The sequence below is a fragment of the Podarcis melisellensis genome (assembly GCF_964234715.1).
Source record: "Podarcis melisellensis genome assembly, chromosome: 8".
Lineage (NCBI taxonomy): Eukaryota > Metazoa > Chordata > Lepidosauria > Squamata > Lacertidae > Podarcis > Podarcis melisellensis.
In genome coordinates, this window is record NC_138540.1 from 54,222,009 (window position 1) to 54,235,562 (window position 13,554).

Sequence of the window (13,554 nt, forward strand, 5' to 3'; positions counted from 1 at the left end):
GCCATGAAACTTTCACCTAGGAAGTTGAATCCAACCCCTGGGTAGTGGAAGAATAAAGACTATCAAAAAACCGCAGTGACAAAATGTTTTATTAAAAAAAACCCTCCCTTTTCAATTCCAACAAAGGATGTTTTCAGAAGCCCTGTAGGATGCTTAAAACTATTATTAGTACTGCTTTAAGTATGAAGACTGTATACTTTACAAATCCTCAACTTTTCATATAGGTGGGCTTTCAAACAAATGTAGCAAATAGTTTGTCTGTTGTTTTGGTCCATCAGATGAATGGTAGAGTAGCATTAAAGTTTTACAAAACATCCCATATAAATAACCTGAAGCTGTAACAGTACACCAAGATCCGTTTCTGACACTGACACATCAGGCAGTACTAGCTGACAAATCAACATTGTTTTACAGTAATGTACATTGTGCCGGCTGACTGTTTGAAACGTGACACATCTTTGCTTTCAAGGTTTTGGTTTGAGGGTGTGAAAAATGGCGAGAACTAGGCTAGGCTAACAAACAGTAAGAATTAAAAACCTCTCAGAAGTCACCAAGTGATAAAACCATTTCAGCAAACAGGAGTTATCTTATTTTCCCATAACAATCCATCTTTCAGGCATTATATAATTAGACATGCTTCGTTTTCATGCCCACAATGCTTATAAACTAGATGTCTACTAAATCTTACTAGAGAAGTTCTAAGTCCTACCAAGCGAAAATGGGAAGATACTGCAAGCCAGAGTCCTAGTTGTGGACATTTTGCACACCCTAGCAATCATCCTATTGGCACGTCCTACTGGTTGGAGCATTCTAGCACTCAGTCTAGTGCTATCACATCATCCTGCTCTTCAGCCAATTGTTCTGAGCGCAGCCGTTTGGTGCCAGTGTATTCCTTCTCATCCAGCTTCCTTTTCCGGCTCTTGCTTTCTGTGTCATCAGCATTGCTTGAAGAACCTTCCTCAGTCTCAACTATCAGTACATCATCATCTTCCTCTTGAGCTGGAAAAGAAAAGAGTCACTGCAGTGCAGCCTAGCGCTGTTGTTTTAAATATCGGCTTAACATAAATAGGCTAAATGTTCCACACTTGTACCTAAAATGAGGCACATGACTGTTTTCAAATATTCAAGACAATGAATGATACTGAGAGTGATGGCAAGTTGCCATCTTAGAAAATAATGGGCCAGCTCAATCAATATATGCATGGTCCCTCAGTGAGTTAAGATATATCAATTGGATGTGCAAAAGCTAAAGCAAAAATTGTAGGGGCTTAAGTGAATTTTCAAGATCCAGGAAAATTTGTAAGGCTTTATAAAGGTATATCTTGCATCCTAGAATTTTAAGGGGCTGCCAGTACCTCCAAGCAGCTGTAGGTATGTCGATACTGTTCCCTCCCACTGCCAGTGTTTACCTGTTGATGTTGAGGGCTGTGCCCCATCATCACTTCCATTGGTGATATTCTTAGTGACTGGCTGTTCTGATGGTTTGGGACCAACAACTTCATCACCAACAACTTCAAACTCCACATCTTTCCCAAGCTCCTCACTGATTAAAAAAAAAAATGCAGAAAAAAACACTCAGATGATGGTCAAATGAGCCAAAACACTACGGGGGCCAAATAAGAGGCAGTTTCTGAAATGGCTTATTCAACCTGAGGTGCTGGCTTATTCAACCCTTGCTTGCCTAAGCACCACAACACTCAAAGGCAGTTATGGATGCTGTGCCAATGGGGGAGGGCCTGGAAGTTATTCTTGCATATTAGAGAACGCTACTGGCTCTCAATTTTGTGTTTTTCACAAATGCAGAGCTGGTCTCTGTATTAGCAAGACTTATATCACTTATTTAATCTGAAGGTTCTTTTGGCAGAGTTGCAGTTTCTGGTTCCGATAGCACTCTAGGAAATCAATGGCCTTCACCTGTGCAGTACGTTGATCAGCAGCGTATAGTCTTGCAGAAAGTCATCTGCTTGCAGCCGACTACCATTTCGGATCCCAAAGTCTGACAACTTCCTGTGGTTATTTGCTGAGGGGGACATGGGGAAAACAGGAGAAAAACAGCATCAGGTACTCTGTGGAAACATCAGTCACCTCCAAGGCTTTTCTTAACTCAAAACACTCAAAAGCAAAGGAAAAGTAAGCAAAGTAAGGCTGCTAATACCTACTGATCTATGTTAAAATTTTATACATCATGTATACTCTTTTCTTTGCCAGAAATATGGAAGGCTGCACACTTCAAAGCCAGCAGCTACACTTAAGAAAACCTCCCAGCTTGGGAGGCTGGGCTATGGGATCATTTCTAGCGGCTTGCTGATATCTCCGTTCCTGGTTTGATTGCTAGTACCTGTTGTCGGACCCCTAATAATACATGACTGCAGCCAGGATTGCATTGTATAACCCAAACAAAATCCTCCAAATCTGAGAACTATAGTAATGAGGGTCCAACTACAGCTTGGATAATATCCACATCTATGGATCACCTGGCCCAGAGTACCCAGAGGCAGACACAAGGCTACACAGTGTTGGCACATTGTGTGTTTGCTGCAGTGCACAGGACATAAAGTGTAGAGCTTCCTTAAATGTCAGGCTGACTTTTGACCACACCAGTATCACTTTCATTTCATACCTTCAGTTTCTCCTTCTTCGGAGGATATCAGAATAGTCCCCTTTCCATCTTCTATCTGGACATCAGGTGCTACCATATTGAATTTTTCTTTCACTATCTGAAAGGATGCAAGGGGGGAAAAATCTAGAAGCAAGACACTGAAACAATAATCCTTTTCCAAGACTTATACCCTACCACTTCTTATACATGATCTAAACAACACTTTCTACTAGGGATGTGCACCAGCCACAAAATTCGCCTGGCATCTATAGTGTTGGTATGCAACCCAACCTATTTTCAGTCCGTGTCTTTCTGGTCTGACTAACCATTTCTGGCCAGATGAAATCTGTTAAATCTCAAGCCCCATCTCTCTGTGTGACTAGGGTGTGGGAGCCTCCTGCTTTCTTCAGCCTTAGAGTCACATACCCTTTCTGGACATGTGCCAGCGGTGAGTGGGGCCAGAGAAAAAAGAGGGTGGAGCAAGGAATGTAAATGTGGCCTTTATACAGGACACACACACACTTACGGTACCTCTCTATCCTCCATTTAGTCAAACAAAAAGCAAAATCAAAGAGCAGGGGAAAATTCCAGCTACCAAGAAACCCTGAGGGTGGGTGTGAAACAGGATGAGTGAGAGGCAACGCTTGAGGAGAGTTCCAAGGGCCAGGCAGAGAGGTTTGGAGGGCCGCACGTGGCCCTTAGGCCCAGGGTTCCATACCTGTGTTTTAAGGCCTAAGGTGCAGAACAGAGTCTGCAGATTAGCGATTTAGGAACGGTGCTTAAACTGAAAAACCTAAGAGGTGGATGAAGGGAGAGGCTCATTCACCTTATCTTGTAGCGTCAAAACTGTGACTTTGTTGACATCAAGTTTCACTGTCACCTCTGGCTTACTTGCACACACATAGCAATTGGGATTAGGAGGGTCCAAAGCGCAGGGGACAAGTAGCTTCTTCCTTGGGTTTGGTTGTTTATTAAGGAAGATCTTCAGAAGATAAGAAAAAAGGGAATCAGTTATCCAGCATGAACAAGCAAAAGAGAAGAGAGAGGAAATCAACACCACACTTACTGCTCTGCACTGCTCTATTTTTCCTGAGAGAATCTTTAAACCCTCCAGCACAATCAGACCAGCTATTATGGCATTAGTGGTAGCTATTGCAGGAATGATGTTTCCTGCCATTGCTGTGGAAGAAGCAGAAATAAGGAGTTTATGCAGCATATTAAAACAAGGACAGAGCAAATCCTTCAAGAAAATAAATATAAGCTTTCCACTTACATTTGATATCAAATCTGCTCTTCATGCTCATACTAAAGATATGCATTCTGAGGTTCGCAGCAGAAGTAACAAAGTCCATTGCAGAAGGATCATCCTGTTAAATAGTCATTTTGAAGTAAAATAGAAAATACCGATCATTTTAGAGTGAACAGAAGCATTTCTGGAACTTGAAAAAAATAACTGTATAAAATAAGCTTGACCTCAAACTCTTTTAACACATTACTCATATAACACACCCTTCTAATTGTTAAAATTGCTATAAGTACCAAGTAACAGTTCTGTAATGCAACTTAATATGACTAACTTTTATTTTGTGGCCACACTGACAGCTGAGCCATGAGTCCAGCATTTCCATCCCTTGAAGTGGTGAGATACTAATCCCCCAAGAATGTAAAAATCAAGTAGTTCAATCACAGCAATGAGCCTTTGAGATATAGTTTGATTATACTGCTTTTCCAATAAAAACCATGGGAACAGATAAGTTTCTAAAGATAGTCCATTATTGTATATATAAAAACATATTTAAACAGAATCTCTCTTCATCTATGAAGTATCACTTATACTCCCCATTTTTTATTGTGCCCTACACCACTCATTGTTAAAATAAAGTTTTGGAGAGAGGTACATTCATCCATAAGGTACATAGTTTCTAGGTCCAATTCAAAGTGAAAGTCTTCTCCTTTAAAGCCCTTCACAGTATCCCATCTAAACTGCACATCTGAGAACACTTACCCCTAGTGTGCTAGGCATATCTACTATTAGTGCTGTGCTAGAATCCAAACATTTTCACTCCTCTGCATGCAACACATCCCCAAACGTTTGCTGAACTAACCTTGTCCCATATAAGTTCAGCTCCATCACCTTTTTCCGCTAGTTGAGCTCTCAGAGTCTCTACGCTCTTAGAAAACAGACGTGCGTAGCTCTTGACATCCAGAACCTGTTGGTCTTTCAAGCCCAAGGAAGGCTCATTCTGTTGATCAGATGTGCTGTTTTCTTTAAAGGAAAGGACGCGAGAAACAGTCTTTAAAGTCAACTTGTTTTGTTTTCCCATCTATACACACATGTCTTTAAGGAGTCAGCAAATGCTTCCACTGTTACCAACATAAGTCTGAAGCTAATTCAGTAGCACAAATGGCTGATTTACTGGATTTGTAGTGAATATGTGAAAAGCATATTGTCTGAGGAAATTTGGAAGTGCAGCTGCAGTACCTCAGGGTCAGAGGTAACCATATGGTCCCCTCCAGATGTTGCTGAACTACAACTCCCATCATCCCTGACCACTAGCCATGCTATGAGTCTAGCAGAATCTGGAGAGCACCCCATTGGCCAGCCTTGATGCACACTATAAACTCAGATGTCTTCATCGATCAATATCTTATCCCAGCTGCTATCACACCCCAAACTATTCTTTAAATAGGGCGGATTCAGGAACCACATCCCAACACCAAAACTAAGCACCTGCAACAGCTCTGCAGCAGTTCAATAATAAAATTCATACTTTACCTTAAAAGTAGACAGCCCAACTGTTAAGTATCAAAGAAAGGCAAATAATAATATGCTTACCCTGATTTTGTATTTCATTCCAGTCTAGAGGAACTGGAGGTTTCCTTTTCCTCCAGAGCTTATCCATTGTTAGCAGATATCTGATGTCATCTTTGAAAAGCTAGAAAATAAGATTTAGAAGAGAAGCCTACTATCAACTGATGTGCTTTCAAGAGTACATTTCAGATCTACTAACATTTAATATTGAACACCAGTGCATATTCATCTAGGCACCCAGACCCCGTATTTGTATGAGAGGATATTTGTTTTATACAAATATCAATAGTCTTGTGATCAGCATGTTCTCACTACAGGATTCATTCTAGGGGCTCTGCTTACTGAAGTGCAACACAATTAGATCGTGAGGAAAGTGCAGGTTGGGAAAACATGGCCAGTGCGATATCTGGGTTTATTGAAACATGCTTAATTCTGGCAACCAAACTCTTGGAAACATATTTGAAGCTGCAGAGTGAAATCTTGCACATGTTTGACCAGAAGTAAACTTAGCAAAGTAGCATTCACACTTTTCAGAACAAAGTTGCAGACATACTCTGCTCTGTTTATAAATTCTAAAGATTTCATTAATCCAGCCTTGTATATCAGAACTAGAGAAGGTATTGCATGCCAGTGTCCTTCTCCTTCCAGTCTGCAGCAAGCTTTTGTTAACTCAACTCCTTTTATTAGCTGATATCTCATGATGATGCAGAACAGGAGCAGCTAACTTAGCACCCTTCAAATGTTGCAGACCAGAACTCTTTATCACTGCTGACCAATGGCCAGTCTAAAACATCTGGAGGGCACAAAGTTTGTTATTATATAGACCCTTGACCAATTACTTGTGTCCTTTTTATTTTCTGACAACCTTCTCTAACCCAAATGAAAGACCACAGGGACAAGAGGAGGATAGGTGTGTTGCTGGTCACGACTGACCCTACAGTGTCCTGAGTTTTAGCGCTCTGCCATTTGCACAGGAAGAGGATTCGGGCTGAAAAATCCAAATGCACCTTGCTGTATTTATTTTATTTTTTAGTCAAGTTTATATACCACTTCAAATAAAAATATCCAAGCCGTGTACACCATTAAAAGCATACAACCGGATAATGTTGTATAAACTATGATCCTTCATTGCATGGGGTTGGACTAGATGACCCTTTGGGTCCCTTCCAACTCTACAATTCTATGAAAACAAGCAACTAAGTTGAAATCCTGAGTAAACAAATAGCCAGGCACTGAAATATCCACACAGTCAATGCTTGCCTAATGTGAACAGTTGATGAAAAGCAGATGCAAGTGTAAAGCAAATCTTACAACATGTCTGCCCCTGCTTAACAGTGCCATAAAAAGAAATTTCTGCAAATGCCACTGACTTAAGACAAATACCTTAGTGAAGAGTTTAACCGAATCATATCCTGTTGATTTAGCCCATTCCTTGGTTGAAACACGTTTAATATCACCATCTTCATTAGATGCTCTTGCTCTGGCCTCAGCTTCTGCTGGCTCCCCTGTCAATAAGATGACATTTTCCATTTGCTATCAAGATCATTCACGTGGCACAGATACAATTTTACCAAAAGAGGGAAACCTAGTCAGGAGGTTTCTTCTACTTTTTCAACAAACTAGTCTACTAAAGAACCAGAATGTTACTTGAAATATTCAGAATGTTATGGCTCAATTAATGAACCAGGATTCAAAGCAATACTAATGTTGGTTATTTAAGAGTAAATATTAACCAACTACTGATGGTTCTCCTGTACGCAGCATATACACAGAACTTTGCAACTCTGCAGCTGAGAATCAAGGAAAATATTATTCTGTGGCAGCTGGTACCCAACCAGAAGTTGCACAGCTGATAGAAGGACTCCCCAAGAGAAGCACAAAATTGTCTTTTCTTTTTTTTTAACTTACAAGCAGCTTCAGGATCAGCTCTGTCAGGAGACACTTCTTGATCAGCATCTTCTTCTCCAAACAGCTGACTACATTTTAAAACACAAATGGTGGTTAGAGACTGAAATGTCTTTGCTTGAATAATCTTGAAAGCAAGTTATTTATGGTAGTGCTATGTCCAGCTGTTAACATAAAGGTTTGGTTTTAGTCATTAAGTTGCTCTTCCAAATAGCATGCTTTATTTTTTTTCTTTGCAAACTGCTTTAAGACACAAGGAAAGTGGGGTGTAATTTTAAAAAAACCAACACTAAGGGAAAAGTCAATTTATACTGCAACAGAGCTCAGAGATGTTTCACATCCAAACCATTCACACAAAATTGAGAAGGTAACTAGCCCTGACAAATAGGAACTGCAATAAAACTCTGTACTCAAACTCTCTTCAAAGGAGAGCATGCCACTCCCTCCTGCATTTCATATTTCTTTTTCAACTGCTACTATTCTAAAGCTACTGAGCATGCTCAGTACTCGCTGGGCTGCTTTTCCCCAGTTTTTACATTTCAGTTTTCTTTTTCAAAGTTATATTGTACTTCTGCATAATGCTGAGGTTCCCTCTAAACATGCTGATAACTCCCCTCTTGTTTCTTAAGGAATCCATTTTTGCTACAATCCTGTTGGCACTTGTATAGGAAGGAGTGATCTCTATGGATTATCAAAACATATTAGATATCTTTTTATAGGAACAAGCACTCAAGGCAACCTACACACAACAGACCAGACCAGCCTGATGTTCTAGATTTCCCGTAGCTGCATCGTAGCACCTAACTAATCTGCCAGACACACAAGGCCATCAAATTCATGACTCTTCTACACTTTGCAAAACAACCACGACAGTGTATTAGGTACAGAAAAGCTGGATCTAACCAGTTTCCCCTGGTGCTCACAAATCAGATCACTGAAGAACTTTATGGTTAAAAAAATTAGCTTACTTGAACAAATACTTTGCCCACACAATGCAGTGGATTGGTTCAGAAGGAGTGTTGCGAATAGTACAACCTGGAAAGGTCTTCTGAGTTGGTTTGGGCTGACATTCATAACATTCCGTCACTCCCTACAGAGGGGGAAAGGTAGAAAATAATTTTTCAATCATGTTTCCATTGTTAGTTGAAAACCACACTTAAGGGATCATAATACTACAGCATATGAAAACACAGTATCATTGCCACACCTTTTTGATAACTGTTACTTGTCCAAGGTAGCCTGCAGTTCCACTTTCTATGAGGGGGACATCAGCTGCCAGACACATCCTGTTCACATGGTTACGGGCAGCTGTAAACAGAAGAAGAGTCACTGATTTTCAAATGCAAACTTTCTTATCCCCTCCTCCTCCTCAGGTAACCCAAATAAGATATGTTCAATACTGCAACCTCACTGTACAGCGGGGAGAACATATGTAGCATTTTTGATAGGACTTCTCAGATTGCATTAAAAAGTACAGTTTGTAAAGATACCACTTGTCCCAATAGTCCCAATAGACTATTAGGAATCCAGCCTTGCACAGTCTCTCAGTTTTCAAGCACATTCATGTCAGAACAGAGACATTTCAAAACTCCAGGTCTCAGTTGTCTCACATTATAGGAAAGATAAACCATACCTCTATTATCCAAGGCATTCATAACTAGGGTAAACTGACGAAAAAATTCCACATTATAGTCAGGGCTGCAGAAAAAGAAGACAAGATCCAGTTTAGGGGGTCAGTAAATAAATGCCTGTTGATATTGACGTGACAGGTGCATATGACCACATGAATACAACATCTGCCAAACAGCACATCACAATATTTTCTGGTTGCACTAGTTACACCAACCATCACACAGCACAAATAAAACAAGTAAAACTTTTAAAACAGCCATTTTCTGCGTCCATGGAGAAAAAAATAGTTTGGGGAAAATAAAAGTAATTGTTTTATTACTGCATTGATGGCTCATTGACAGGGTATTGTGTCATTTCTGTAAACGTTTGATGTATGCAAGATCTGCCTAGGACCCAAATGGAAATAGTTTGCTTTTTTCTTATCTATTCCCCACCCAGAACAAAATTGCCTGTGACATTTCCACTAATGACTAACAGTGTGGACACCCATAGCTAATAATTGTTTGGGGTATATGTCACTTTTTGTGGGCTTTTTTTCACAAAGCAGATACAAATTCCAAATGTAAAAAGAATCAGACATACTTCATTACGCTGTCATGATAAGCTATAATGTTAGCTCCAGGATGAAACCTTAACACACTTTCCTTGGCAACCTGCAAGACAACAAGAACACATACAGATAATTTTTACTAATCTAGTCATCTTAAACCTCCTCCTATGAGTTAGAAATAGCCTTATTGATTTTTTACAAAAATGTTCAAGCACCCAATTATCTTCTGAGCTTTGAAGATAATTCTGTTTCATGTTTGTATTATGATACAAACATATTAAATATATAAAGGAACATATCATAAAGTAAACATTAGCAGATGCCTAATAGGTATTCTTCTAAAGTTGTATCAAAAACAATACTGAATTAAATTGTGAAAGCTGCACTTTGAAATTCCTCTTACCTGAGCTTTTGATCTTCCAACATGCTTCTTCTGAAACAAGAATTGCCTGTTGAGATTGCTGACATCAATAGTATCCAGATCAATCTAGAAATAGATTAATTACAAACACTTCATATTTGTTCCGATTAACAAAACTGTACCTTGTCTTTATCAGAAATCAGTGTCTTTAAAAAATGTGCTGCCCCCATTTGATCTACAGCTATAGGCTAATTAAAACCAGTAGAAATAGAATTTTATCAAGTTTTTTTTCTAGGACTATAACACTTCAAACTACAAATGGAGGATGGGCAGTACATCTACAGGTTTTTCCAGCATATAATTCATTGACAAATACTGAGCTTACAGCACATCACAGAAAACAGAACAAGCCTAGCCATACTACCCCATTCTTGAATTCCAAAGTGGTGTACTGTATTCTAAAATAGAGTTCCACTGTCTATTTTATGGTAGTCAAGAGGATGTAAAAAAGTTAAAAGAAACATGGCAGCAATGATTTTGAAACCAGAAGCAACATTTCTGCCATACTTCTTGTCCTCAGTTCTGAAAAAATGCAGTGTGGCTTAATAGTGCATTTGATTTCCTAGACTTTACCATGGAATAATCAACTAGCAACCTAACTGGTTCTATTTGCATCATAAAATGAAATTAGTCAAGTTCTGACATGACAATCTGATCTAGTGGGCAATGCTGATCCACATACTCTGGTCTATTCTGACTACAGAAGAGTGATAACTCTATTGAAAATGTGACTGGAAAATTCAACCATATTGTTGAAAAATTATATATGTGAAATTGCAAAAGCAGAGATCACCAACCTTTTTGGATCTTAAGTGTGTATGTGTACATTTGGATTTTCTGAATGAATGCCACAGGCACCACCTTCTCCAGTTGCTTCTCTCCCAATTCCTTTCCTCTCACCCTACCAGTGGCTAGTCTCCTCCCACTCCTCTCTCCCTCTCTTTGCTTTTCCAAGGGGCATGACTAATGTGTGATCCAGCAGAATTAAAATGGAACTTGTTGAATTTGAATGGTTTTACCTCCCCTCAAACATCCCTAGTATTAAAGCTGTTGTCCGTAGACTGCACACTAAAAATGACAAAACGACTGCTTGCCAGCACCACCGACAGGCCCTAATGCATTTTCATATTTTATGATGGGATGAGCTATGTGCTGGGGGCAGGGACATTAAGTGCTCACGCCCCAGCAGCTGATAGGCTGGACTTAAAATACACACAACAAATGCTTTGGTGGACAGACTCTTAAATCCATCAACTTTTTAGCAGCACCCAGACAAAGACCTCTGGGAAGATGACAATAATAACTGAAGGTTACCCCCCATTGTTTGAACCTGACATCTGCTAGAAGGTATATTGACTCCATTGAATTCATTCTTCACTATCAGTCAATAGCTGCAAAAAGACTTCCCCACCGTGTTTATCACCATGAATCTTTACAAAACTTTATGACTACCAATTCAGTATAATGGTGAGTGTTGGATAAGGACTAAGTTCAAATCTAAGTGATTCAAATCTCCACTTAGCAATGAATGGCTGAGTGTGGGCCAGTTGCCATCTCTCAGCTTAGCCTACCTCACAGGGCTGGTGGGAGAATAAGATAGGAACACAGAGCCATACATGCCACACTGAAGGAAGGAGATAAAAATGTAACAGATAAATTTGGTTTGATATTAGTGGATCAAACCAAGAGCCCATCTAAGTCTAGCATCCTGTTCCTAGAAGCAGCCAGCCAGATTGTGTAAACTGCCCTGTGATCTATGGTTGAAGGGTGGTATACAAATTTAATAAATATTAATAATTACTATCATTATTATTAATGATGATGGTTCTGGAGCTCACAAAGACAGCATTATTTTATCTAACAATCTGGTACTCTGTGTCAGCACAAGAACAGCATCTGCCAAGCCTGAACATCTATAAAGACTGCTTGATCAAAGACTCATTCTGGCAAACACTATGTCTACAAAAATAGCCCATCAGGTGCCCCTCAAAAACCCACAAGCAGAACATAAACAACCACATACACTCTGCACTGTGTCTGTAGCAACTGATCACTCAGCAATAGACTGCTCCTAGGAAGCTAGTCACAACCATTGGTGGATCTGGAACTACAGCACATCAACAAAGCCTCACTCATCACAGAGAAAGCTATTAGAATCCCTGATCTGTAGCAACATGCAGTGGTCAGAGCAGTGTTTCTTAACCTTGGGTCCTCGGATTTTGTTGAGCTACAACTCCCAAAATCCCTGACCAGTGGTTCTGCTAGCTAGAGATGATGGGAGTTGTAGTCCCAACAATAGCTGGCGACCCAAATTTGAGAAACACTGGGTTAGTGTCGGACCAGGGCCTGATTGGCCATCATGAAGCTCCCTTGGTGACCTTGGGCCAGCCAGTACCACTCTAAGCTTAGCCTACCTCGCAGGGTTGCTGTGGGGGTTAAATGAGGAGGGGGAGAACCATGGAAGCCACATTGAGCTGCCTGGAGAAAAACGTGGGCTATAAATGCAACGAACGAAGGAATCTGCCCTGCCCTCCGCTACCCAAGAGGCTGAAGCGGCGCCACTTCGCGGGGGGTCCGGCCTTGGAAATGAAAACAACAACGAAACCCCAATCCAAACAAGCGCGATGGCGTCACATCCCGAAGCCCCTCCCCCTCTCGGGTGGGGGAGGGGGACGCTGAGGCGACCCAATAAGAGCCGGCCGCGGGAGATAACGGCCAGGGCGGGCTCCGCTTTGCTTTTGGTTCCCTTCCCCGGAGGGCCTTCCCCGCCGCCGCCGCCGCCTCCTCACCACGTCGATGTTGGCGAACCCTGTGAGCACCAGGTCCTTGAGGAGCTCGCAGCCGATGCCTCCGGCGCCCACCACCAGCAGCCGCGCCCCGGCCACGGCCTGGGCCAGCTCTCCGGGCAGGGCGGCCGCCGCCACCGCCATCGCCGCTGCCTCAGAGGCCGACGGAGGGACGCGGGCGGGAAAAAGAAGGCACCGAGTGAAGCGGAGTCAGCGCCTTCGCGCATGCGCGGCCCTTCCCCTCATGTCCTCTCGTCGGGCGCAGCCGCGCTCTCGCCGTCATGGAGCGGGAAGCCCCAGAGCGGCGCCTGCAGCGGCGGCGCGACGACTCCTAGCGGCTGGGAGGAGGTATAGCCCATACGCAGCACCGAGCGAGAGGCAGCGTGGTCTTGTGGTTAGAATATCGGCCTAAGGATGGAGAGATTAGGGTTCGAATCTCCACGCTGCAGTGGAGCTCACCTGTCTCACCATCTCTCAGCCTTACTTACCAAGCAGGGTGGTTGTGGGGATAAAAACGCGCGGGGGGGGGGTGTTTTGCGAGTGAACCAACGTGGTGCAACAGATAGGAACCTAGGAGACCCGGTTCCTACTCAGCCATGAAGCTCCCTAGGTGACCTTGGGCCAGTCCCTCCCTCCCATCTCAGCCTAACCCACCTCACAGCATTGTAGTGGGGATTAAATGAAGATGGGGGACAAAGGAAGGTGGGAGTTGAATGCAATAAATCAATTAATTAAATCGTGCCTGTGGATTTAAGGTCCTTGCAGCAATAAATAGGCCACCAGTTGGCAACGTTAAATGCTGGAGAGAGGGTGAAGCCTTCGCAAAAAAACTTGCACATGGGAACATCA

The 13,554-nt window shown here is 41.8% G+C and overlaps 1 protein-coding gene across 1 annotated transcript; it reads right to left on the minus strand.

Annotated features, from left to right (window-relative positions):
• Positions 1–72: 72 nt before the first annotated feature.
• UBA2 (ubiquitin like modifier activating enzyme 2) lies at positions 73–12,880 on the minus strand. The gene is made up of 17 exons (XM_081922791.1): positions 12,709–12,880; positions 9,902–9,985; positions 9,531–9,601; positions 8,950–9,014; positions 8,524–8,624; positions 8,285–8,406; positions 7,320–7,387; positions 6,795–6,916; positions 5,436–5,535; positions 4,705–4,865; positions 3,873–3,966; positions 3,666–3,778; positions 3,426–3,581; positions 2,621–2,717; positions 1,915–2,020; positions 1,410–1,543; positions 73–999 (listed from the first exon to the last, which is right to left on the minus strand). The coding sequence occupies exons 1-17, from the start codon at positions 12,847–12,849 to the stop codon at positions 818–820; spliced, it is 1,917 nt and encodes a 638-aa protein (XP_081778917.1). The 5' UTR covers positions 12,850–12,880; the 3' UTR covers positions 73–817.
• Positions 12,881–13,554: the final 674 nt, after the last annotated feature.